The 24,948-nt window shown below is 36.4% G+C and overlaps 1 protein-coding gene across 3 annotated transcripts; it reads right to left on the reverse strand.

Moving 5' to 3' along the window:
- Window positions 1-240: 240 nt before the first annotated feature.
- Window positions 241-23,119, reverse strand: MEE18 (maternal effect embryo arrest 18). Of its 3 annotated transcripts, XM_086558047.1 has the most exons (14): window positions 22,803-23,119; window positions 22,617-22,733; window positions 22,405-22,537; window positions 21,533-21,629; window positions 20,985-21,028; window positions 8,051-8,207; window positions 6,699-6,770; window positions 5,495-5,578; window positions 4,386-4,487; window positions 3,755-3,802; window positions 3,341-3,466; window positions 1,853-1,945; window positions 817-1,028; window positions 241-638 (listed from the first exon to the last, which is right to left on the reverse strand). In XM_086558047.1, the coding sequence occupies exons 1-13, from the start codon at window positions 22,996-22,998 to the stop codon at window positions 909-911; spliced, it is 1,389 nt and encodes a 462-aa protein (XP_086414173.1). In that variant the 5' UTR covers window positions 22,999-23,119; the 3' UTR covers window positions 241-638; window positions 817-908. The 3 variants fall into 3 exon arrangements, with proteins under 3 accessions (XP_086414173.1, XP_086414172.1, XP_086414174.1); XM_086558046.1 differs by lacking the exon at window positions 1,853-1,945 and having other exon boundaries at window positions 22,803-23,106; XM_086558048.1 differs by lacking the exons at window positions 241-638; window positions 817-1,028; window positions 1,853-1,945 and adding an exon at window positions 2,098-2,200 and having other exon boundaries at window positions 22,803-23,108.
- Window positions 23,120-24,948: the final 1,829 nt, after the last annotated feature.

The raw sequence follows: 24,948 nt of genomic DNA on the forward strand, positions 1-24,948 counted from the left end.
AAACGTGTGAAAAAGCATTTTCCTCGAATATATGTATAGAAGAATTACAATCAAACATTGAAAATATTGTAAACGTAAATAATTTCTAGACAAGATAACAAAAATCCTTAGGTTTAGAAAGAGCGCTTCTTGCATATATAACAATTAGTTTCCTGGAACACTAGGTTCTTAAGAGGTTAACCATTCAAAACAGCCAAACACATACAACTGGTATTAGAAAATGGAAAGCTTCTAAAACACTTTTAATGCACAAAACTACCATTATAACTTATGTTAAAGGGTCAGTGAAATAATGCTGCTCCACGAACAGTAGAAGTGCAGAACTTACACAGATAAAAACAGCATAAGAATGGCACACTAAAGAAGGGGGGATAAAAGATAAATCGCATGAATGGAGAGACATCTCATGTACAATACTGCTTTTGTGGAGCAGAGGAATTTCAGAAGTCAGGTGTATCGTCCAGGCGTACAGCAGCTTTACTGAAACTTTGCACAACATAATAGTTGAAGGAATCCACGTTGCTTTGCAAACTGCCAACATTTACTTTTGCATGTAATCATATATGTATCCCATATTCCCATATAATCAATTCATACCGAGATCAAGGGTCGCCATAACAAGGTTAAATTGGTGATGCCTGCCATTTGTGTAAGAACTATAGATTATGAACACTGATTTCTAATGCAACTGACTAACAGCATGATACCCAATAGTATAATAAGAAGGAACAAGGTTTCAAATTGCTATCTAAAAATTGATAACTAGGACTTGCCTTAAGAAAAGTGATCCAAACAGAAGGAAGAATCGGTACTTGCCTTAAGAAAAGTGATCCAAACAGAAGGAAGAATCGGAGTGGTCAGATAACTAGATACGTCGGTAATTGCCCCCTGAAAATCATGAGAAACAATCAACCACCCGCAACATGCTTGCTCATGTATTCAGCTATCAAATCAGCAAGAGTTTGTATCAAGGACTTGGGATTGAAAACAATTCCCACTTTGGAATCATGTAGAGAATCAACCGTGACCTGCGAAAATGTGATAAGACCAGAATGTCAGTTTTGCAAGCACATAATAAAAGAACTATTTACCATATTTAAAAGCAAACTATGTCGCGGCTCTTTTTCAACAGCCTAACTGGTGCAGCTACTTGTTATAAAATAGAAGCTTTTTGACAGAAAACCCCTTAGAGCACGAGGTCAAAAGCAAATATCTCTCTCCTTTTATCCACACAGTGACTTCAATACCATTATGATGTGTACCTCATAAGAAAAAATGGTAATATGTGCTGACGACTGAAGTATGACCAAGGTATTCAGTTTGAGAAGGTACTAGACAAAAAAAGCAGTTGACCTTCAAGAACTAACAATTCTTTGGGATTTTGCTGTTCTGATGCCATTGCAATAATTGATACAGAAAATGAAGTACATACTCAAATAGGCTGTCTTTCCATTCAAAATTTTAGGAAGTGGATTTTCGTGTCCTGTCTTTATTTGGGATGAACTGTGTTTCCACATTGACACAGCTTTTCACGTAAGAGGATCTCCAGGTAACATAAAAACAGATTTGTGGAACACATGGAAACCAAAGTCTGCCCACATAACTGCAGCAACATAAAAACCCAATTTCGAGATTTTTGTAAACTGTTTATTTTCATTCAAAGCCTATAATCTATGTAAGCTTAAAACCATTGAGCGGGCGACTATACTTTATTTTCCAGGGACCTAAAACATCGTAATCCATAGTGTTATCTCTAGATGGAGCATTAGATTGACCACATTCCTCTATGAAAGACAACTGATGTATATACTTAGAAACAAAAACTTGTTTAACAGCTGGTCGGAGTAAATACCACACGAATGATTCTTTGGGAAGCTAAACCTTCAATATCTACTGGAATTTGACCATCCCTGGGCACCACTAAGGCATTGACATACTGGTTCGGCTGCAAAGAAAGGTTGAAGCTTACTACATGGAAATGCTGGTGGTGAAGAACAATTAAAAAGTACATTTGCAATACTGAAAAGTAAAAGATTTTGAGAACCATTCAAAATGGTTAAGATATTTAGTATGGTCACACATGGGACACTTAGAACCTTACATACTAATATATATTTCCTGGGGCTGCTCCACTGAGTGCCAAGTGGTTTTGAGATAGATGCTCCGTAGTTTACGATGGCATCAAAGCAGGCAATTGTATCTGGTCCAAAGTATGTTAGTCCACGTGTTAGGCTCAACTTACGCCACATGTGACGAGCATGTTGAAATGTTTAGTATAGTTCCACATGGGACCTCTAAAGCCTTGCGAAATAGTTTATAGTTCTTGGGACCTCTCCACTCATTACCAATTGGTTTTGAGTTGGATGCTCCATAGTTTAAGAAATTGAATAAAAAATTATATTTATCATAATCAAAACTGTTGAATTATTTATTTATTAAGTTTGGGTGCCATCAGGATGTAGTGGGTGTAGTAGATGGCTGGGGTGTGTTCTGGAGTGGGTCTATTATTATGTTATGTTGAGGAGAGGCCAGCTGCATGTAATTTTTATCATGTTGTCTACCTGTACTAGGCATTGCATGGATTCCGTTACCATAGTTAACAGAGTTGAATTGCCTTCAGGGTGTTTTTTACTTTTTCTGATAGGCAAAAAATATTTTCTACAACAACTAGAGTTACCATACATCTAGTACTTAGCACAGAACCAAGTCTAGATCAAAGTATCTCCTACGGATCAAAAGAATCTGTAACATGATTATGTCACCCCACCTACACATGATATAAGACTTCCTTGATTGTCTTCAGGGAATTTGGGCAATATAAAGAAGGAAGCAAAAGTCATTCCATTCAGGTTACAAGTATTTCACTAAACTCAAATTAATAGATTGAATTGACCAATCACATACGGATTTTCTTCATTAGACAAAGTACTTTTAAAAGCTAAAGAGAGGAAGCATTTTCGCTGGCCAAATCGTATGAGGAATACATAAGCCTAAAAGATTCATCTCAAAAATAGTTTTTAGACCCTCTTCAAAAAACAAAAAATAGTTTTTTGAAAGTCAATAAATATAAACTAAAAAAATGCATTCAGGATTCAGGATTCAGGATAGACAAGGCTTTATGTTTGTTGCAGTGAATCTTTTTTCTCAAAAGTGCACTATCAACTGTAGGATGGCCTTTTTCTGAGATGAATTCAGTTATTTACTTCATGCCAAGCTAATCCAAAAGAAAATAAAAGAAAAGAAAAGAAAAGATACATGGGAACAACAGTCCTATGAACATATTGCTATCACTTCTAGGTAACCAAGAAGATAATGAATAAGTAATCAAAGTATCACTTACAAGATTCTCAAGACAATTATGACTATCTCCATAAGTCCGATTTAGAGCATCTGTAATGGCAGTCACAAAGCCAGAAGCAGACAAGCCGCTTGTTTCTCTGTCATGTGAACCATTCAACAGAAGTACCTACATTGGGAAAGAAGAATATCCACACACGCATGATGAACAAACTAATATTCATGAGACTAAAACCTTCTTAAACGCTGGTAACACTTGTCATGTAAACATTAACTATCAGAATAGATCCAAGTTTTGTGTATTCTAATTTACATAAGCCCCTAAATCAACAGATGTCAGTACAAAGCAAAAGAAACATAGCATAGGTCATCAGCGAACTTCTACACCGAGGAATGAAGAAGCGTTTAGTCCAATATACTAGACCCAGCGAGAGAGACTAAATTGATTCGGGTATACCTTGGGACAGGAGCTCGAGGAAATGATCTCTCCAATTCCACGTAATACCTACAATATTTGCAACAGCCAATTAAGAATCACAACCATAAAATATTTGCATACAATCCAACTACATAATATGAGTTCCATGAATTTTCTCTTAAACAAGTTCACATGAAACAATTTGGAAAATAGTGTACTAATAGTCTAATACCTAACTGGAGAACTTGTGTAAAATAATATGCCTGAATATTATGCATTCCTGTCCAAGTATTTGAAACCATTACTTAAAAAGACTTCCGTGTGTAACAGTAACATACAAAAAGATGCGCTATTTTCCGTGTTACTATAGAAAGCGTGGGGAAGTAATATGTAACGTGACTTTGGTAACGTTACTATAGAACTAGGGAACCAAAACAAATGTCTTGAGATATTTAAGGAATAAAGTGGGAAAGATTCTGAAGATATAACAGCATAGACGTAGTGAGTTTGGTACATAAAATACACCATTTCGATGAAATGAGAAATAAGTATAGAACATTTCCATGTGAACTTGTACCTTTCTAATTTCAAATTTTTAGGTTGAAAATCACTAGTCCATGTAAGCATGCCAGTATACATCTATTGACTACAACGAATGTGTTTCTCTTACCAGTGAAGGACAAATTGAAGTGAAAAGAGAACCCATGGCATAAACAATACATTCCACGTTACTCAACTGCTCCAAGACACTAGGATTAACTGTAGGAAAGACCTATTCAAATCAAAGTAATTGAGATATCAACCGATGCAAATGATAGTACAAAATGCCGTTTCAGGGAAAAATATGTACCCTGAAAACCCAAAATTTCAGAAAGTTCAACACACGGACTCCACAGATTTTATGAAAATTACATATCTCGATTTTCTGAAATACTAGTCTCTTGCAAAATTTTGTCAAAACTACAGGCATCCATTTTCAGTAGTTCTGACAGATATATGAAGCAAATGTAAGAATCAGTAATAAAGTCTCCATTAGAATATGTCTATTCAATTACACATTCATACTTAGCAAAGCCATATCTGAATGTCCTAGTTGGTTGAATGTATATGCAATTGTTCTGCTCGTCATCAACTCAAGTGTCCTAAAAGTGCAACGTGTTGCAACAATTGCACCTTCATATTGTTATTAACCTTTTCAGAGCCTACTCATAAAAATTCTTCCTAATTGGGGTTGTTATAGGTCTATACTGTACATGCCAAATTGCAGAATGATTATTCACATTCATATTTATTATTAATTTTTTTTTGTATAACAGATATTCACATTCACATTTATTATTAATTTTTTTTTGTATAACAGATAGTCCGAACATATCGGAAATGGGCCTTTCTGAGATATATAGTTCCACGTTGGACACTTAAAGCCTAGCATCATAATGTATAAGATCTTGTGGAAGATCCACTCGTTTCAATAGGTTTTGCGATGGATGCTCCACTTATAACGTACAAGATCTTTGGGAAGCTCCACTAAATGAGTTGGATACTTCCAGAAGTTGGAACCAACTCAAAACCAATTGGCAGTGACTGGAGAGGCCCCAGTAACTTATATACTAATTGGCTAGGCTTTTAACTCCCACTGTAGGAGTATTTATCTCAACACATACTTCGTAGTTCGTACTATGAAAATTTACAAATAACAAGTACTTTGAAGTTTGAAGTGGTCTCTAATTGCTTGTCTCAAACAAATAAATGAATAAATAAATAAGACAAAGCATTCACCTCATGCAACAAGTTTCTGCCCTCGCTTGACATGTAGAACACGCGCTTTATTCTTGAAGGTAGTGTAGGAACAGAAAAGTATTCCTATTTATCAGAATCCAATAATTAAGCAGAACTTATTAGCCTACCAGTAGGTAAATTGCTGAATTTCCAAACAGATCAAACACAATGTGATGGGCATAGTTACAAAAGGGAAAAGATAACAAGATTCTTAAGTGATGCGGGAAACTGGAAAAGTTATATTTTCCCATGAACAACTTGAATGTATAATCACCAACAATAAAAGAAGGTGCCCATTACTTATCACACCAAATGACGTGCCCACTTAACAATATGGTCAAAGTTTAAAATTCACAGACCGGATGTGCTTTGGTTGGAAATTGAAATATCATGAACCAAGAAGTTAAATAGCTGCCCGGCGACGAGATCTCGCCAAATTTCACCCAGCCACACCCATCCACATTCACACATATCTAGGTCAATGAAGTAACATGAACTTCAAGGAATTCTACGACCACAAGCAGTAAATGATAAATCTTTCAAGGGCTTACACAGGAAAATAGATGTGAATGTAAAGTGTTTCATTTTTCACATTGTGACAAAGCGCACGGTGAGCAGATGAGATGCACTTTGACGTCAATAAAATACACGGGCCTTTTTATTTCATTCAATTTCTCGTTGAACTCATGAAGAAGATTACAGAAACTATGTATAGGGCTTACAGGTGAAGGACTCCCAGTCACTTCAACAACCACAGATAATTCAGTAATTCAGAAATTTGAACTGAGAGGAAGAAAAAACTTAACTAATACAGATCAAACTGATTATCCATGCCATTTTGACTCGGTCGAAATAGTAAAATTTTAGCTCCATTTTTGCTGTTACTTCTTTCCTGAACTTAAGCTTGTGTTTCCTTGTATGACACTATGCCCAAAGTGAAGTGTGGACTTTGGACGCCTCAAAACCAAAAAATTAACAAGAAAAAAATAGGTAATGAAATGGAACTTTGTTAATTCAAATAAGTTTTCCTTTTTCAAACAGGGGACAAAACTTTTTTAAGAATTTGCAAGCATTAAATTGAAAGATAAGATCTGCTTTCTTCAGGGAGCATGGGTTTACCATATTGTGTTCCATGTAATGCCAAACTAGAACTTCACTTAACTTGAAAGAAAGAGCAATAAAAAATCTTCTTTAAGAGCAATACCTTATTTATAGGCTGCAGGGTTCCAATAGTTGGATGTGATATTTCATTCTGACCACGTATAATAGTTCCATCCTAAGAAAATTAAACATATTCAACAGTTAAAGAAAAACTATAACGCAACAAAACAAAGTATATACTGAACTTTTGAAGCAATGAAAACATGTACTGGGAACATACTCGTATTAAACATTCATTTATCAATCTTGTTTCTTGTGAATTCACTAATAGGCAGACACTTGAATCATATAGCATGGCTTGCAATATATCTGATGGTCATCACTCATCAAGTGTATTCCATTAAAATGAGCAACAGCTTTCACTGAACCACTATACCTATAATTCTTCTCCGACATGAAAATTTAACCATAAAACAGCAGACTGCAAGATTTTTAATTTGAGCATCAGACACCCTAGAAATAGACAGAACAGAACTGAACACCATAAGGAGAAAATTTCATCTCAGTAATGGTCTTTTCTCTTTAGTTAAGATAGTGATGGGACCCCAGCTGTTCTTTATCCCTGCTGACACGTTTATGTCTCTTCATATCTTTTTCTTTTCTTTTTTAATAACATGAAGTGAAATATCATATTATAAAAAAGTACGTAGAAATGACCTACAAATAGATGACATAAACAGCCAAAATCCCTCCAAAAGATCAACCACATTATCTCTAAACACAATAAACTGTCCCATCTAGCAACAAAATAATCAAAAGGAATATTCCTGAGATCCATAGAAATTTTACATTTAGGTCTCTTCCTTCTTCCCTTTTCCTTTTTACCCACTGACTAAATAACTAGAAAGTGAAAAAAAAAGTCTAGTTCTCAAATCTAAATGGTTAAAGGTTGAAGACGACTAAAAGGTATATATCAAATTTCTGAGAGCTATTTTGGTATTTCTAACCATTTCACATCATGCCAAACCGTAACACCATAACAGAATAAATGATAGTTTAACTTGCTTAAGGGTTGAAAGTATTACAAATTTTCTACTTGATATGCAGATTGATTGACAAAGATAAACAAATAATCCATCTTAAACTTCATGAACATCCAACACAAAACTAATTGGTGATGAGTGGACAGGCCCAGAACATTTATACTATACTGCAAGGCTTTAAACATGCCATGTGGGATTGCAGTAAACATCTCAACAAAACTGGTAAAACATGAAATCAATATATAGGATTCTCTAGTCCAAAATTTATATACTATCCACGAAGGATAACATAATAAAAAAAGATGGAACAAAAAAATCATTTCAAGAAAATTGACTTTCATATAAGTCCCAGGCATTTAACTGAGAGTCTGAGATATAAATTAAATACAGAAACAATAACCAAGACCCATACCCATAATTCACATCCCAATGTAAGTCTGTCATTTGTGGAAATAACAGGGAGAACAAGACTTTCTGAGGGAATATCTGAAACACGTGAAAATAAAAATATTGCAGCATCTAATGACTGAAAGAATATTCGTGCTCCTGCAAAGAAAAAATTGCCAATGCTGCAAGCATCATCTAAGTCAGTTCAAATACAACTATCACCAATTTGGATATAGAAATGGACAGAATGAGTAATATTATATAGCTATTATCTGAAAGTATTGATATGCAAATCCAAGATAAAAAGAGGTGTGACGGACATGTCAAATATTTTTTTTTTCACAAGTAAAAAATGGTAAACAACAAGATGACACACTATATTATGAAGCATTTACGTAAGCACACATGCCCAAGTACGCATATGCCTAAACAAACAGAGAATGAATACGTCATTGCATTTACAGCCAAGAGCCCCGAATGGAGATGATAAGAAATATTATAAAATGAGTTTGATAGGGTGTTGAGATGTTTAGTTAGTCCAACATGGGAGTATGGGACATATATCGCCTTCCATATATATATGGGGAGGGATAGAGCCACATTCTAGCCACATTGTAAACGAATCCAAGCAAAATCATGGACTTAAAAGTTGAATTAAGGGCTGAATTTTTGTAGATATTATCTCCCCACCATGGAGAACATGCTCACAAAAATTCAGCTCATTCAAAGTAGTGGAGTTTTTTTGGAGTCACTTTAAGTGGAGTTCATATAACCATCATATATATATATATGGCTTTTAAGCGGACTGCTAACTACGGACCTTGAACGGACTCAAACTAAAAAAGGAATCACACGAGTCAAACAGAACCAAAAACCCAACACTCAAAAACACTAATTTGTTCTAAGAGGAAAGTTATTTCCCCTCCACCAAAGCAAGCATGGGAACAAAAAGTGTGCCTTTGTGATGTATCTTGTTGGCGGAAGCTTCAACAATGGATGAACATCAATAAGATTTAATAAATCGAACACCTAAAACTAGGGTTTATACCTTCAAACAAGAAGAACAATTCACAAAGAATTAATATTCAATAATAATCAACCTAACAATGAAGGCCTAGATGCCTTTATATAAGAAAACAACTACTAAACCTAATTGGAAACCAAATAGGAAACTATCCTAAATCTTATTCCTAATTGAATTAGGAAACCAAATAAAATATAAACTACTAATTAATTAATAATTCATGCTCATGCATCATACTCCCCCGCTTGAAAGAAACTCGTCCTCGAGTTTGTTGTCTTGAAAATCTTCAAACTCGCAAAAGTTCTTCATAATCGAATACGGCACCCTCCCTGGGTTGCAGAAAATTCATCCTCGAATTTTGGCTTTGTATTGGCTTTCAAACGGAATCAAGTACCACAATGCTATTATGGTGTAATTCTGGGAATAGTTGGTAGGCTTCCATTCATGATACAAGCACCAAAGGAACTTGTTCGTGAACCAAGAAATATTCTTTTCCTGGACCGACACAAAAGGATCCACATACTGGTTGAAAGTAACTTCTAGAATTGGATCAAATAATTGGCGGGCTTGAGGCAAAAGTTCCTTGGTAGTGGACTGGTTCTTCTCATCATCGATACTAGTTTCCTGTGCTGGAAATTTCATGTAACTACCATTTTCCGCTTTTTCTATGCACATATATGCACTATAAGGCAGTATGACCCAAGCATCATCGTCAACTCGTCTTTCACTAACAACAATGAGTAAGTTGTTCTAAACCTCACCCAAGTCTTGATGCCCATCGTCAGTTGGTAGGAAAATAGGACCTTTGGAAACGTTTGAATTAACGTCCCCCACTGTCGGTTGCCGGCATTGATGTTGCTAATTTTGACAAAAAGGTGTTTGTTGTAACGGCTTGTCGTCATGGCCATGGGGATCTTTGCGATTCGTTTCCATAAGAATGAAGGGAAACCTGTTGTTAAAACCAGAGTTCCAAAGAGAAGGTTCATTGAAACAATGACCAATTGGCGAAGCAACAGAAGCGACATCAGTCTGTTTAGCTGCTGGATGTTGACTTAGCAAATTTCCCGCTAACAATTTCTGCCTGCCCTGCTTGTCTTCTCTCAAATTTTATGGCCTGTTCTCGTCTATTGCGCTCCCATATTCACTTTCTAGTGCTAAAAGATCAATATTGAGCTGGGGTGGTGGGCTTTGAACATGGGGTGATGGGCGGTGATAACTTAGACCATGTTGTAGGCTTGGAGCAACTAGTGGGGTGGGCTTGTCGCATAGGGTTTGAGGAATAGGTTGTGAGTAGGATGATAGGTAGGCGTTTTGAAACAAAAGGTGTTGACGTTGCCGTTCACTTTCATAGGATTGAAGTGGAGGAATTTCCCAAGTAGGTTCATCACAATGGCGAGGTTTTCTTACTTTAGATGACTTACTAAGTTGATCAAGAAGAGAAAGTGAGGGAGTTCGCTTGACCAACAAAGGTAAGTTTTTTTTGTGGTGGTGGTAGTGACAATTTTTAAGAGGGGAAACACCATCCCTCTTTATGTGGTCGAAATCGGAATTATACATCGATTTAAGTGGGAGGAAAATTAGCATCCTTTCTCGACTTGAATTTTTAAAATTAGCAAACTAACAACCGGTGATGGAGGAGGGGAAGGAAGTTCATACCTTCTTGAAGGAGTAAAACTCTTGCGGCGGCTGCAATCCATATCGTAAGTTCTCCCATAATTGTGATCGGCATAGTACTTCGACCTATGGAAACTTCGATGATCGGGCGGCGGCGTTGACTCACTTCTACGATACTCCATGACAATTAACCAAGAAAATTGAAGATTTTTTTTTTCTACAGTGAACAGTGCTCTGGTGAATAGTACTCGTGAACAGTGTTTCTTGGAAAAAAAAATTTCCCAAAAATCGATTGGCTCTTGATACCAAATTTGATGTATCTTGTTGGCGGAAGCTTCAACAATGGATGAACATCAATAAGATTTAATAAATCAAACACCTAAAACTAGGGTTTATACCTTCAAACAAGAAGAACAATTCACAAAGAATTAATATTCAATAATAATCAACCTAACAATGAAGGCCTAGATGCCTTTATATAAGAAAACAACTACTAAACCTAATTGGAAACCAAATAGGAAACTACCATAAATCCTATTCCTAATTGAATTAAGGAAACCAAATAAAATATAAACTATTAATTAATTAATAATCCATGCTCATGCATCCTACTCCCCCGCTTGAAAGAAACTCGTCCTCGAGTTTGTTGTCTTGAAAATCTTCAAACCCGCAAAAATTCTTCATAATCGAATACGGCACCCTCCCTGGGTTGCAGAAAATTCATCCTCGAATTTTGGCTTTGTATTGGCTTTCAAACGGAATCAAGTACCACAATGCTATTATGGTGTAATTCTGGGAATAGTTGGTAGGCTTCCATTCATGATACAAGCACCAAAGGAACTTGTTCGTGAACCAAGAAATATTCTTTTCCTGGACCGACACAAAAGGATCCACATACTGGTTGAAAGTAACTTCTAGAATTGGATCAAATAATTGGCGGGCTTGAGGCAAAAGTTCCTTGGTAGTGGACTGGTTCTTCTCATCATCGATACTAGTTTCCTGTGCTGGAAATTTCATGTAACTACCATTTTCCGCTTTTTCTATGCACATATATGCACTATAAGGCAGTATGACCCAAGCATCATCGTCAACTCGTCTTTCACTAACAACAATGAGTAAGTTGTTCTAAACCTCACCCAAGTCTTGATGCCCATCGTCAGTTGGTAGGAAAATAGGACCTTTGGAAACGTTTGAATTAACGTCCCCAACTGTCGGTTGCCGGCATTGATGTTGCTAATTTTGACAAAAAGGTGTTTGTTGTAACGGCTTGTCGTCATGGCCATGGGGATGTTGCAATTCTGTTTCCATAAGAATGAAGGGAAACCTGTTGTTAAAACCAGAGTTCCAAAGAGAAGGTTCATTGAAACAATGACCAATTAAGCGAAGAAAATGAAGCGACATCAATCGTTTAGGCTGCTTTGGATGTTGACTTAGCAGATTTCCGCTAACAATTTCTGCCTGCCTACCTTGTCTTCTCTCAAATTTTATGGCCCGTTCTCGTCTATTCTTGGCTCCCATATTCACTTTCTAGTGCTAAAAGATCAATATTGAAATTTTGGGGTGGTGGGCTTTGAACATGGGGTGATGGGCGGTGATAACTTAGACCATGTTGTAGGCTTGGAGCAACTAGTGGGGTGGGCTTGGAGCATAGGGTTTGAGGAATAGGTTGTGAATAGGATGATAGATAGGCGTTTTGAAACAAAAGGTGTTGACGTTGCCGTTCACTTTCATAGGATTGAGGTGGAGGAATTTCCCAAACAGGTTCATCACAATGGCTAGGTTTTCTTACTTTAGATGACTTACTAAGTTGATCAAGAAGAGAAAGTGAGGGAGTTCGCTTGACCAACAAAGGTAAGTTTTTTTTGTGGTGGTGGTAGTGACAATTTTTAAGAGGGGAAACACCATCCCTCTTTATGTGGTCGAAATCGGAATTATACATCGATTCGTGGGAGGAAAATTCGCATCCTTTCTCTGACTTGAATTTTCGTCGCAAACTAACAACCGGTGATGGAGGAGGGGAAGGAAGTTCATACCTTCTTGAAGGAGTAAAACTCTTGCGGCGGCTGCAATCCATATCGTAAGTTCTCCCATAATTGTGATCGGCATAGTACTTCGACCTATGGAAACTTCGATGATCGGGCGGCGGCGTTGACTCACTTCTACGATACTCCATGACAATTAACCAAGAAAATTGAAGATTTTTTTTTTTTTACAGTGAACAGTGCTCTGGTGAATAGTACTCGTGAACAGTGTTTCTTGGAAAAAAAAATTCCCAAAAATCGATTGGCTCTTGATACCAAATTTGATGTATCTTGTTGGCGGAAGCTTCAACAATGGATGAACATCAATAAGATTTAATAAATCAAACACCTAAAACTAGGGTTTATACCTTCAAACAAGAAGAACAATTCACAAAGAATTAATATTCAATAATAATCAACCTAACAATGAAGGCCTAGATGCCTTTATATAAGAAAACAACTACTAAACCTAATTGGAAACCAAATAGGAAACTATCATAAATCCTATTCCTAATTGAATTAGGAAACCAAATAAAATATAAACTACTAATTAATTAATAATCCATGCTCATGCATCCTACTCCCCCGCTTGAAAGAAACTCGTCCTCGAGTTTGTTGTCTTGAAAATCTTCAAACCTGCAAAAATTCTTCATAATCGAATCTGACGACCCTCCACGGGTTCGCGAAAAATTCATCCTCGAATTTTGGCTTTGTATTTTCTTTCAAGCGGAATCAAGTACCACAATGCTATTATGGTGTAATTAAGGGAATAGTTGGTAGGCTTCCATTCATGATACAAGCACCAAAGGAACTTGTTCGTGAACCAAGAAATATTCTTTTCCTGGACCGACACAAAAGGATCCACATACTGGTTGAAAGTAACTTCTAGAATTGGATCAAATAATTGGCGGGCTTGAGGCAAAAGTTCCTTGGTAGTGGACTGGTTCTTCTCATCATCGATAGTAGTTTCCTGTGCTGGAAATTTCACGTAACTGCCATTTTCCGCTTTTTCTATGCACATATATGCACTATAAAGCTCTTTACCCAAGCATCATCGTCGGCTCGTCTTTCTTTCACTAACAACAATGAGCAAGTTGTTCTGAACCTCACCCAAGTCTTGATGCCCATCGTCAGTTGGTAGGAAAATAGGACCTTTGGAAACGATTGAATTAACGTCCCCCACTGTCGGTTGCCAGCATTGATGTTGCTAATTTTGACAAAAAGGTGTTTGTTGTAACGGCTTGTCGTCATGGCCATGGGATGCTTTGCAGGTTCGTTTCCATAAGAATGAAGGGAAACCCATTTGTTAAAACCGAGTTCCAAAAGAAGGTTCATTGAAACAATGACCAATTAGGCGGAAACAACGGATCTTTCAATCTGTTTAGTCATGCTGGATGTTGACTTAGCGATTTTCGGCCGACAATTTGCCGCCTGCTTGTATTCTCTCAAATTTTATGGCTGTTTCGTCTATTAGCTCCCATATTCACTTTTAGTGCTAAAGATCAATATTGAGAAGGGGGGGTGGGCTTTGAACATGGGGTGATGGGCGGTGATAACTTAGACCATGTTGTAGGCTTGGAGCAACTAGTGGGGTGGGCTTGGAGCAAGGGTTTGAGGAATAGGTTGTGAATAGGATGATAGATAGGCGTTTTTTGAAACAAAAGGTGTTGGCGTTGCCGTTCACTTTCATAGGATTGAGGTGGAGGAATTTCCCAAACGGGTTCATCCATGATGGCTAGGTTTTCTTACTTTAGATGACTTACTAAGTTGATCAAGAAGAGAAAGTGAGGGAGTTAAACTTGACCAACAAAGGTAAGTTTTTTTGTGGTGGTGGTAGTGACAATTTTTAAGGGGAAACACCATCCCTCTTTTATTGTGGTCGAAATCGAATTATACATCGATTAGTGGGAGGAAAAAATTCCTCTTTCTCTCGACTTGAATTTTAAATTATGCAAACTAACAACCGTGATGGAGGAGGGGAAGGAAGTTCATACCTTCTTGAAGGAGTAAAACTCTTGCGGCGGCTGCAATCCATATCGTAAGTTCTCCCATAATTGTGATCGGCATAGTACTGCGACCTATAGAAACTTCGATGATCGGGAGGCGGCGTTGACTCTCTTCTACTTCTCCTACGATACTCCATGACAATTAACCAAGAAAATTGAAATTTTTTTTTTCTACAGTGAACAGTGCTTTGGTGAATAGTACTCGTGAACAGTGTTTCTTGGAAAAAAAAATTCCCAAAAATCGATGGCTCTTGATACCAAATTGATGTATCTTGTTGGCGGAAGCTTCAACAATGGATGAACATCAATAAAATTTAATAAATCAAACACTTAAAACTAGGGTTTATACCTTCAAACAAGAAGAACAATTCACAAAGAATTAATATTCAATAATAATCAACCTAACAATGAAGGCCTAGATGCCTTTATATAAGAAAACAACTACTAAACCTAATTGGAAACCAAATAGGAAGCTATCCTAAATCCTATTCCTAATTGAATTAGGAAACCAAATAAAATATAAACTACTAATTAATTAATAATCCATGCTCATGCATCATACTCCCCCGCTTGAAAGAAACTCGTCTTCGAGTTTGTTGTCTTGAAAATCTTCAAACCCGCAAAAGTTCTTCATAATCGAATCTCCGAATGTCGAGGCGCGTGAATCGACAATTTAGAGCCAATTCCTTTACCGGTTTGGAGGCGAGTTGAACTCTGAAGAAGTCTATTTGTATTAGGAAACAAATGGCGGTTTGGAATGCTTCTAGAACTCATTGTAACCCCCTATAAATAGAGGACACGCCTCTTGTAATTGGCGATTCACTTATACTCTTGTCTCGAGAACTTGAGAGAGAGATTAATAATAAAAGATTAGGTTTTAACTAGTTTAAAAGGTAATTAGTCTTTCTAGTCTTATGTTCTTCGACTCTTTTTTTCTTGTTCTTCTTTCTTTATAGAAGACTAATCTTCTCCTTCAGGGAGGAGATGGCCGATCTTAAGGTTTAATGATTAATGATTCTTCATGGTCATGGTGTTCTTGTCGGGTTAGTTCTTTATGTTTTTAGTTATTAGTTTCATTGCCCTTTTGGGGGGATGAAAGTATAGAATAGGGTTTATGTTTTGCAATATTAATATCATCTTTGTGTTCTTTACTTTTCTTCTAGTAGTATAGTTAACTTTTTAGAGTTAGGGAAGTATTTTTTGTGTTGTTGCTTAGAAGAGGTAGCTCGGGGAGTGGAAAGCTTTGGGGAAATATTCTTTGTGTTTGTCTTAAAGTGGTGATTCATTGAATGGCCACCCTATTAGGAAATTTAGCGATGTTGCTCTCGATAATACATTGAATGGTCAAGCCTAACTTACATAAAAAGAAAGAAGATATTAATAGCATAAACATAGGAACAACCTTAAGTAGAGTTAATTGTTAACGATGTTTTAGATCGAAGAGGGCATCGACACTTTCATTTCGATTATTTAATTGTAAATCTTTACTTGTAAGACAATGATGGCGAAAAGTCATAGATTAAAAGTATTGGTGGATTCTAATATCTTGAATTCCCTCTTATAAATTCCCAATAGTTTAGTTAATTTAGTTTAGTTTAGCATTAGAATCTAAAATCTCTACAATTATAGTTTTTAATCCCTTAAACCCCATTTCCAGTCCTGTCCTTCACATAACATACACTTAAAAGTGGAACGATACCCTACTCATCCTTTACTTATTGAGGGATAATTAGGTTTTGATACGTTTTTATTTTGTTCAACGACCATACACCATCTACATACACAAAAAGAGACAAGGTCAAACCGCACTGCTGCCGGGATTGTTTAATTGAGAGATTAAATTAAAGGAAATTTGTTTTCCCTTTGAAACCCTAGTTTTTGGGTGTTTATCAATTTTATTCATTGGTGTTATTGATTCGAAGTTGCTTCCGCTTTTAGTATACATCAAATTTGGTATCAAGAGCCAATCGATTTTTGGGAATTTTTTTTTCCAAGAAACACTGTACACGAGTACTATTCACTGAAACACTGTTCACTGCGGATTACTGTTTACTACAGAAAAAAAAATCTTCAATTTTCTTGGTTAATTGTCATGGAGTATCGTACGAGAAGTAGAAGAGAGTCAACGCCGCCACCCGATCATCGAAGTTTCCATGGGTCGAAGTACTATGTCGATCACAATTATGGGAGAACTTACGATATGGATTGCAGCCGCCGCGAGAGTTTTACTCCTTCAAAAAGGTATGAACTTCCTTCCCTTCCTCCATCACCGGTTGTTAGTTTCCTCCCACGAATCGATGTATAATTCCGATTTCGACCACACAAAGAGGGATGGTGTTTCCCCTCTTAAAAATTGTCACTACCACCACCACAAAAAAAACTTACCTTTGTTGGTCAAGCAAACTCCCTCACCTTCTCTTCTTGATCAACTTAGTAAGTCATCTAAAGTAAGAAAACCTCGCCATTGTGATGAACCCCGCGGGAAATTCTCCCACCTCAATCCTATGAAAGTGAGCGGCAACGCGGTTTTTTGTTTCAAAAACGCCTACCTATCATCCTACTTTCCTAACCTATTCCTCAAACCCTATGACAAGCCCACCCCACTAATTGCTCCAAGCCTACAACATGGTCTAAGTTATCACTTCCCGTCACCCCATGTTCAAAGCCCACCACCCCAAAATTTCAATATTGATCTTTTAGCACTAGAAAGTGAATATGGGAGCTGATAGGCGAAATAGGCCACAAAATTTGAGAGAAGACAAGCGGGCGGCAGAAATTGTCGTTATAAATCTACTAAGTCAACATCCAAGAAATAAAACAGACGACGTCGTCATTTTTTGCCAATTGGGTCATTGTTTCAATGAACCTTCTCTTTGGAACTCGGTTTTAACAAATCTTTCCGCTTCATTCTTATGGAAACGAATTGCAACATCCCCATGGCCATGGCGACAAGCCGTTAAACAAACACCTTTTGTCAAAATTAAGCAACATCAATCTGCGTGACCCGATTGGGGGCGTTAATTCAAACGCGTTTTCAAAGGTCCTATTTTCCTACCAACCGGTTGGGGGCATCAAGACTTGGGTGAGGTTCGAACAACTTGCTCATTGTTGTTAGTGAAAAGACGAGTTAAATGATGATTTGGGTCATACCGCCTTTATAGTGCATATATGTGCATAGAAAAAGCGGAAAATGGCGATTCGTGAAATTTCCAACTTCTAAACTACTATCGATGATGAGAAAGAACCATTGATTCTACCAAGGAACTTTTGCCTCAAGCCCGCCAATTATTTGATCTAATTCTAGAAGTTACTTTCAACCAATATGTGGATCCTTTTGTGTCGGTTCGGGGAAAAGAATATTTCTTGGTTCATTTAACAAGTTCCTTTGGTGCTTGTATCATGAATGGAAGCTTTCCAACTATTCCCGGGTACACCATAATAGCATTGTGGTACTTTTACATTCGTTTGAAAGCTTAGTAGTTAATCAAAGCCAAAATTTCAGAAGCGAATTTTAATAATCGAGGGAAGGTGCCGTTTTGATTATGAAGAACTTTAAGGGTTTGAAGATTTTCAAGACAACAAACTCGAGGACGAGTTTCTTTCAAGTGGGGGAGTATGATGCATGAGCATGGATTATTAATTAATTAGTAGTTTATATTTTATTTGGTTTCCTAATTCAATTAGAAATAGGATTTAGGATAGTTTCCTATTTGGTTTCCAATTAGGTTTAGTAGTTATTTTCTTATATAAAGGCATCTAGGCCTTCATTGTTAGGTTGATTATTATTGAATATTAATTCTTTGTGAATTGTTCTTCTTGTTTGAAGGTATAAACCCTAGTTTTAGGTGTTTGATTTATTAAATCTTATTGATGTTCATCCATTGTTGAAGCTTCCGCCAACAAGATACACCACTTTGTCTTAATTCCCTAAACATCATCCTTCATCAATCATTACAATCAGTATATAATAAGTGTTCATCAGCTTTTTCTTTCTTTTTTTTTGTTCATCAATCATTACTGCTGATGCCTTAATTCCTTAAATCAGGAGAGATAGAGAGAAGAAAGAGGGGGTCACGAAGAGATGAGAAAATATAGGATATTTATTTCCTATATTTTTGGTTACCAAAACTCTTATTGTTTTTGTGTGTGGTTTTTGGCTCTGTTTGACTTGTGTGATTTTTTTTTAGTTCGAGTCCGTTCAAAGTCTGCGGATTTACGCAATCCGCTGCAAAATCCGTTTGGTTTCTCTAGGGGCTGATTTTGGTAGATATTATCTCCCTATTTTCTCCACAAAAAATCGTAATCGATTGTCTAGTCTTGTCAAAAAGAGTGTTAAAAATCTGGACCGTCGGATAAATTTATAATTTTAACTTCGAGTTTGGTAGGGTTAGACATGTTCAAAGGAGTTGATTTTTTGTGGATCCCTATAAAATCATCTTTTAGACAGGATATATGTCATTCCTATGTTTTAGCGGTTTGATATATATATATATATATATATATATATATATATATATATATCGGGCGTGTAGACATACTATTCATAACATTTATTTGAAAACGGATTCGCAAACAAAATCTAATAGTTCCTATTTCTAGAAAACCAAGCAAATAATTAAAAAAAATTAGGGGCAAAAATAACATTTTGTTTTATATAAAGGAAAAACTTTCTTCTTCATTTGGTAGATATTCATTGAAGGTGTTAAACTCAAGCCTTCCTTGGCAAATTTTTACCAAATCCATATTATAAGATTAGCCAGACTTTCAAGTTCAACACAAAAATAAAAAAATTATATTCGTTGCTTTCTCTTTATGATATTGTGTTTTCCCCCGAAACTCAAGCTATTGGATTTCCGATGGAAGGATGGGATTTGGAGGAGATGACAAGAATGTTATTTGGTGATAAAATCTTTACATGATGATGGAAAAGAGGGTTCAATTTTGATTAAAAATGGAAACGATGGGACCGAATTAGCCAAGAATAAATTATTTCTTGCTACCAATTTTAACTATGAACTTTGGTTAACATTTTTTGGGCTGCCAAAAGCTAGAACCCACCTTTGAAAGAGGGATTTTTGTGGAGATATTAATGTGGTGTGTTAGATGATCCAGCATGTCTGTGGTAAACAATTCTCAGCTCACAATTAGTTCATGAGGCACGCAGAATGTAACAGAGAGGAATATGTAAGATCAATGATCGATTACATTTAGATAGACCCATGAGGCTTTAATTTGCTGGAAAATTGACAATTACTCAACGGACAAGGTTTTCTATATATGAGGATTTTGGGTGGGGGGCTGCCAATGTATGCAGGTCCTATTGATGTCAATTCCCACAGGTTTGTATGGTGAAGCATCTCCTAGTCATTTAGAGTGTTTGTTGAAAATTATTGCATTTCATTTAAGATAGGAAAAGAGATTTGCGATTTGTTCTTCTCTTTGGTAGGTTTTTGGTGTAAAAGCTTAAAAGCTGATTTTTGAAGAAGAAAAAGTTTTCCTTTTGCAAAACAAAATGTTATTTTCGCCCGTTATTTTTAATTATTTGCTTGGTTTTCTAGAAATAGATCCGACCATTAGATTTTGTTTGATCCGGTAGGATTGGGTATGTCAAGATAGTATGTTAGAATAGTATGTCCATATATATATATATATATATATATATATATATATATATATATATATATATATATGAAGCGGGGTTCCGCTTACCACACTTTTTAACTAGATTAGAGATTTCTAAATGAGACGAATTTTTGTGGAGATGTTATCAATGGTTAGCAGATCATATCCATAAATTATTAGCACTTAACTCATCTTGTAAGGGGGTGTGGTATAAACTATGATATAAAAAATATGGTAAACGAAGCCTGCTCGTGTATATATATATAATCAAAGTTCACGTGTTAAGGCTAAAATCATGCACCACACCCGGGGGTGCTAGTGATTAGTCCCACATCGGGAGTTAAAGGCTAGCTCTTTAAAATATAAATTCATGGGCCTGCTTCACTCATTGCCAATTGGGTTTGGTTGGATGCTTCAAAGTTTAAGATGGTATCAGTGCAAGATACGGTATTTGGCCCAAAAAGTCCATTTATTCCACCTCACCCAATAATTGTTAGTCCACGTGTTAGGGAAGCCACAGGTGAGCGGGTGAGTTGAAATGTTTAGTATAGTCCCACATGGAACATTTAAAGCATTTCATAAAAGCATATAAGTTCATGGGGTCACTCCACTCGGAGCCAATTGGCTTTTGAGTTAGATGCACCAAAATTCAAGAGAGGGGGTAAGAAGTACCTTCCATTGCTGAAGCAAAACAACTCACTAGATCTTCGAAGGATCTGCATGACAAAAGAAAATATAATGATTTTCTCAATTATCTGAGAACATCGTTCAACATGACAAAATAAATAGCCTCCTTCAATTCAAATCATTGCAGTGAAAAAGGGTTTGAGTAATCGAAATCCAAATTATACATACATGCACTAAATAGTCTTTGAGCAAATATATATAGGTTATGGAGTTGTTACAGGATTCAACAATATATCATCTATGTATCGGACGTATCAAATGATTCGTTGTTGGTTGTTCCCCAAGATTTAACCTGTTCTTTCTAATTTTTGTTATGCTACTATTAACAGAAGGCATCCTCATCAGACTTTGTACCACTTTTCCTGAGAAGTATTTTGCTAGTTTAACGACTGCTATGGTTCATCCATACTAACAAATTTCCTTTCATCGGACACATATAATCTTATTTTATACCCTCACCATCCTTTATGTTAAATCCTTTATTTTATGGGCGACCATGTTTCTAATTTCTGTTGTGTTTTCCAATTGTGTACCTGATTTTGGAAATAAGCCAGAAATGCTCGTATTGTTTCCCGATACGGTTTTGATACACCTTTCCACAAAGAGTGCTCTCCTTCTACAATATTATACCTGTCAAATTCCCAACTCAGCAGTATAATACTCAACACCTCACACCATATAATACCTAGCAAAGCAACACACAATTTCAAAGTAAGAGGCCACAAATCTAGCATGCGTAAAGCGGACAACAATAATTTCCAGACAGAATTTCCATGGTGAAATGCTGACAAAGATCTAGAAAGAACTTATATATACTGCATCTTTCTTTTTCTTATTTCAAAAACCTTTTTCGCTGCATCAGAACAATAAAAGTATGAAACTTATTACAATAATGACATACAAAATCAGTAGATAGTAGATACTATAGAAAGAGAAAGGAGAGCACATACAAATTTCTCACTAGATTAAGCTTAGTGAAAACTTATAATCTAGCCCACTAAGATAGTATGAATAACTATACCCATATGAAATATCAGCAATACATGAACATGGGGAAAATTGGGTAAAACACAAAATACTACATCAGGTATACAACTTGGTTAACATAGAAATATTAGTGATCCCTCAAAAGGTTTCATAAGAATGATGCACATGCAATTAAAAAATAAAGTAATTGAGATAACAAAATAGAACCTAAGGACAAGAGAAGAAATGATAATAGCAAGTAAACTTGAAACCAAAACTAATCCAATGGATTTGTTTGGTTTATGATCCTTGTTATCATGAATGAAATGGGTCACGGAGTGGGCTGCATTCACTAATCAGGCACATCAAAGATGACAGAAATAGAAGAAACATGTAAGTTTAGAGGGTACAAATAATAAATCATTAAAATCTCTCATACCATTCTGATTTGGCTTCTAGAGCATCCCGGGGTAAGCGGTGGCCAAGCAATATACGAACGGCAAGAGCTTCAGAACTACTTTCATCTGACAGTCTCAAACATCTAGATCTAATATCTCCAACAGCTGGACCGCCTATAAGATAATGATAGCATCCAATTATTATTATTATTATGATGAATGAATATATATATATATATATATAGTATTATACCGAGTACACGAACAATCTCAGCAGTGCTTCCTCCATCATCAGAAACAGGGAGAACATGAGCAACACGAGTCGTCAATTTCTTCAGCTCTTCCACAACGCCATTAAATGCAGTTCCACCTCAAACAAAACAAAATATCAAATTCCAACAAACAATATGACAAAAAACAAGAAATGAATAATCTTTACCTGAAAAGACAAGTAACGAAGGCGGTTGCGGTTGTTTGGTGGCATTTGAACAAGAATGCTGACTAGACATTGTGATAAAAGACCTTAAAAGACAAGAAGAAGAAGAAGAAGAGAAGGGGATTGAAGGAGGAGGGAAGAACGAGAGTGGAAGAAATGGTTTACATATTAAGGCGGGTCCCCAACTTCCTTCCGCCATAACTCTTCCGAAATTTCTTGCCCAAGTTTGCTAATTTTGACGTTTTTTTATGTGCCTCAAAATTCCAATATCCAGTAGCAGCTTAAGCGCATCATAAGCGCTATAAGCCCTATGCGCCCCCATTGACCGATACAAACAAGAGGTCTAAAACGGGCGATTTATTCTCCTTAATCTGCGATTAATCAGAAAATCGGTATAAAAAAAAGCGCCGATTAATAGGTTTACAAATTTTATTTATTTATTTTTAATTTATATTGTTTCTTCACAAAAAAAAATTTTCAAAAAAAAAAGAAAAACCACCAAATAAAACTCTTAAAGTCCAATGGTGCGGCAAAACACCAAATATATACATTTTGATCCAACGTTTCACTTCCCGCCATTATCGGTATAAGTTTACTTATATATAGCGTCGGTTTTAAAAATAATCAAAACCTTAAAAGTCTAAAAACCAGTCAAAAAAAAAAATTTTTAAAACTCTTGGCGGTTGAAGAGTCTCAAAAAAAAAAAAAATCCTACCGCCAAAGGCTAGCTAACCTAATTTTTTTTTTTTTTTACGGTTGGAGAGTCCAAAAAAAAAAAAAATCCTCTCATAGTTTGTAGTTTTTGTTTTATTTTGTTTTAAGTTGTTAATATCAGTCCTAAAAAAAAATAACCATATGTATTATAAAGCCGTTAACTAAACACTATGCTATTAATTTGGCAGATGGCGCGCAAACCATTGGACTTAATCGCTATAAGCTCTTTGTAGTTTTTTACTTTATTTTGTTTTAGGTTATTATATCACTTATTGTGACATTGATACTTAACACACTCTAGATAATAAAAACCTCCCGAAAACTACACACTCTAGATAATTTTATTTTGCCTTTCCAAAAAGATATCTACACATAATCTACATACACACACAAGTGAACTCAAATGTTAAAATTTACAAAAGCATAGAAGGTTGTGATATATTTGTACTACACTGTTGGATATGAACCATCCATAGCAATACCACTAAGACCTTCTGTAGCGCCAATATCACGTTGCATCCTTATATATCCTTCCTTACCCCTATATATCCTTCCTCACCCCATCCAGTGTGTCATGACCATGGTGGTAGCCTACAGAGACTACCAACAAGACTGATTCCATCTCATTAGCAGAGCATCAGCAGGGCAAATGAGTAATTTAGTAAGATAGAAGAATGTAGAAGGGACACGTGTAAGTAGAAAATCTCTCGGATCTGGTGATAAAGGGAGAGGAGTTTTATGGAAGAAAAGAAGAGAAAATAGTTAAAAACTCAGGCTCTAGTTTCGGTGAAACGGAGATTAGGCTCTACATTCTTTTTGAATCAGAGATTGTTTTGTTTATTTTCATTTTCAATTTACTATTTGTGAGGGAGTAATATTCACATCCAATGAATATCGCACACGTGTCCAACATATACAGAACTACCAACCGACATCGTATCCTTGTCCTCAAAGCTCGCTTCATAGTGATTCGACTCAGGCAAGAAACCGATTCAACTCGCATCCACAACGATGTCACCACCAACCGATCTCACATACTCCTCCTGCGAGCTCGCTTCTAAGTGACTCGAGTCAAGTAAACGATCTTATCCCGAAGCGACCTCCATAACACTCAATCCTCTCATCCACAACGGCTCGTAATGTATGTCTTTACTACAGCCATCAAAACCGAGACTTCAGGCACGCTTAACAATCAATGTCCTTAACTCGTCATCAAGGCTCACAAGTGACCTGAAGACCTGGATCTGACCTGACACAGGAAAGCAAAAGGCGCGGGCACCTTGCCTATATAAAGAGGATGAGGAACTACACCTGACCTGATTCAAGTCTCCCCCCAGTAGAGAGAACTTGATACGTAGGCAGTTTATCTATACGAACTCGATCAATTCAATCCCTCAAACACCTTTCTCCCTAAAGATTGCCTACATCAGTAAGG

The sequence above is a fragment of the Coptis chinensis genome, chromosome 4 (genome assembly GCF_015680905.1).
Source record: "Coptis chinensis isolate HL-2020 chromosome 4, ASM1568090v1, whole genome shotgun sequence".
In the NCBI taxonomy this organism is placed as follows: domain Eukaryota; kingdom Viridiplantae; phylum Streptophyta; class Magnoliopsida; order Ranunculales; family Ranunculaceae; genus Coptis; species Coptis chinensis.

What these genes read in the sequence shown, in the direction of transcription:
- MEE18 (XM_086558047.1), bottom strand. Translation starts at nt 22,998, where the DNA reads ATGGCGGAAGGAAGTTGGGGACCCGCCTTAATATGTAAACCATTTCTT. An exon ending in TTCGTTACTTGTCTTTTCAG is followed by an intron (nt 22,734 to 22,802) that starts GTAAAGATTATT and finishes GTTTTGTTTGAG; the next exon opens with GTGGAACTGCATTTAATGGC. An exon ending in TGGCTTATTTCCAAAATCAG is followed by an intron (nt 21,029 to 21,532) that starts GTACACAATTGG and finishes TTTGTCATGCAG; the next exon opens with ATCCTTCGAAGATCTAGTGA.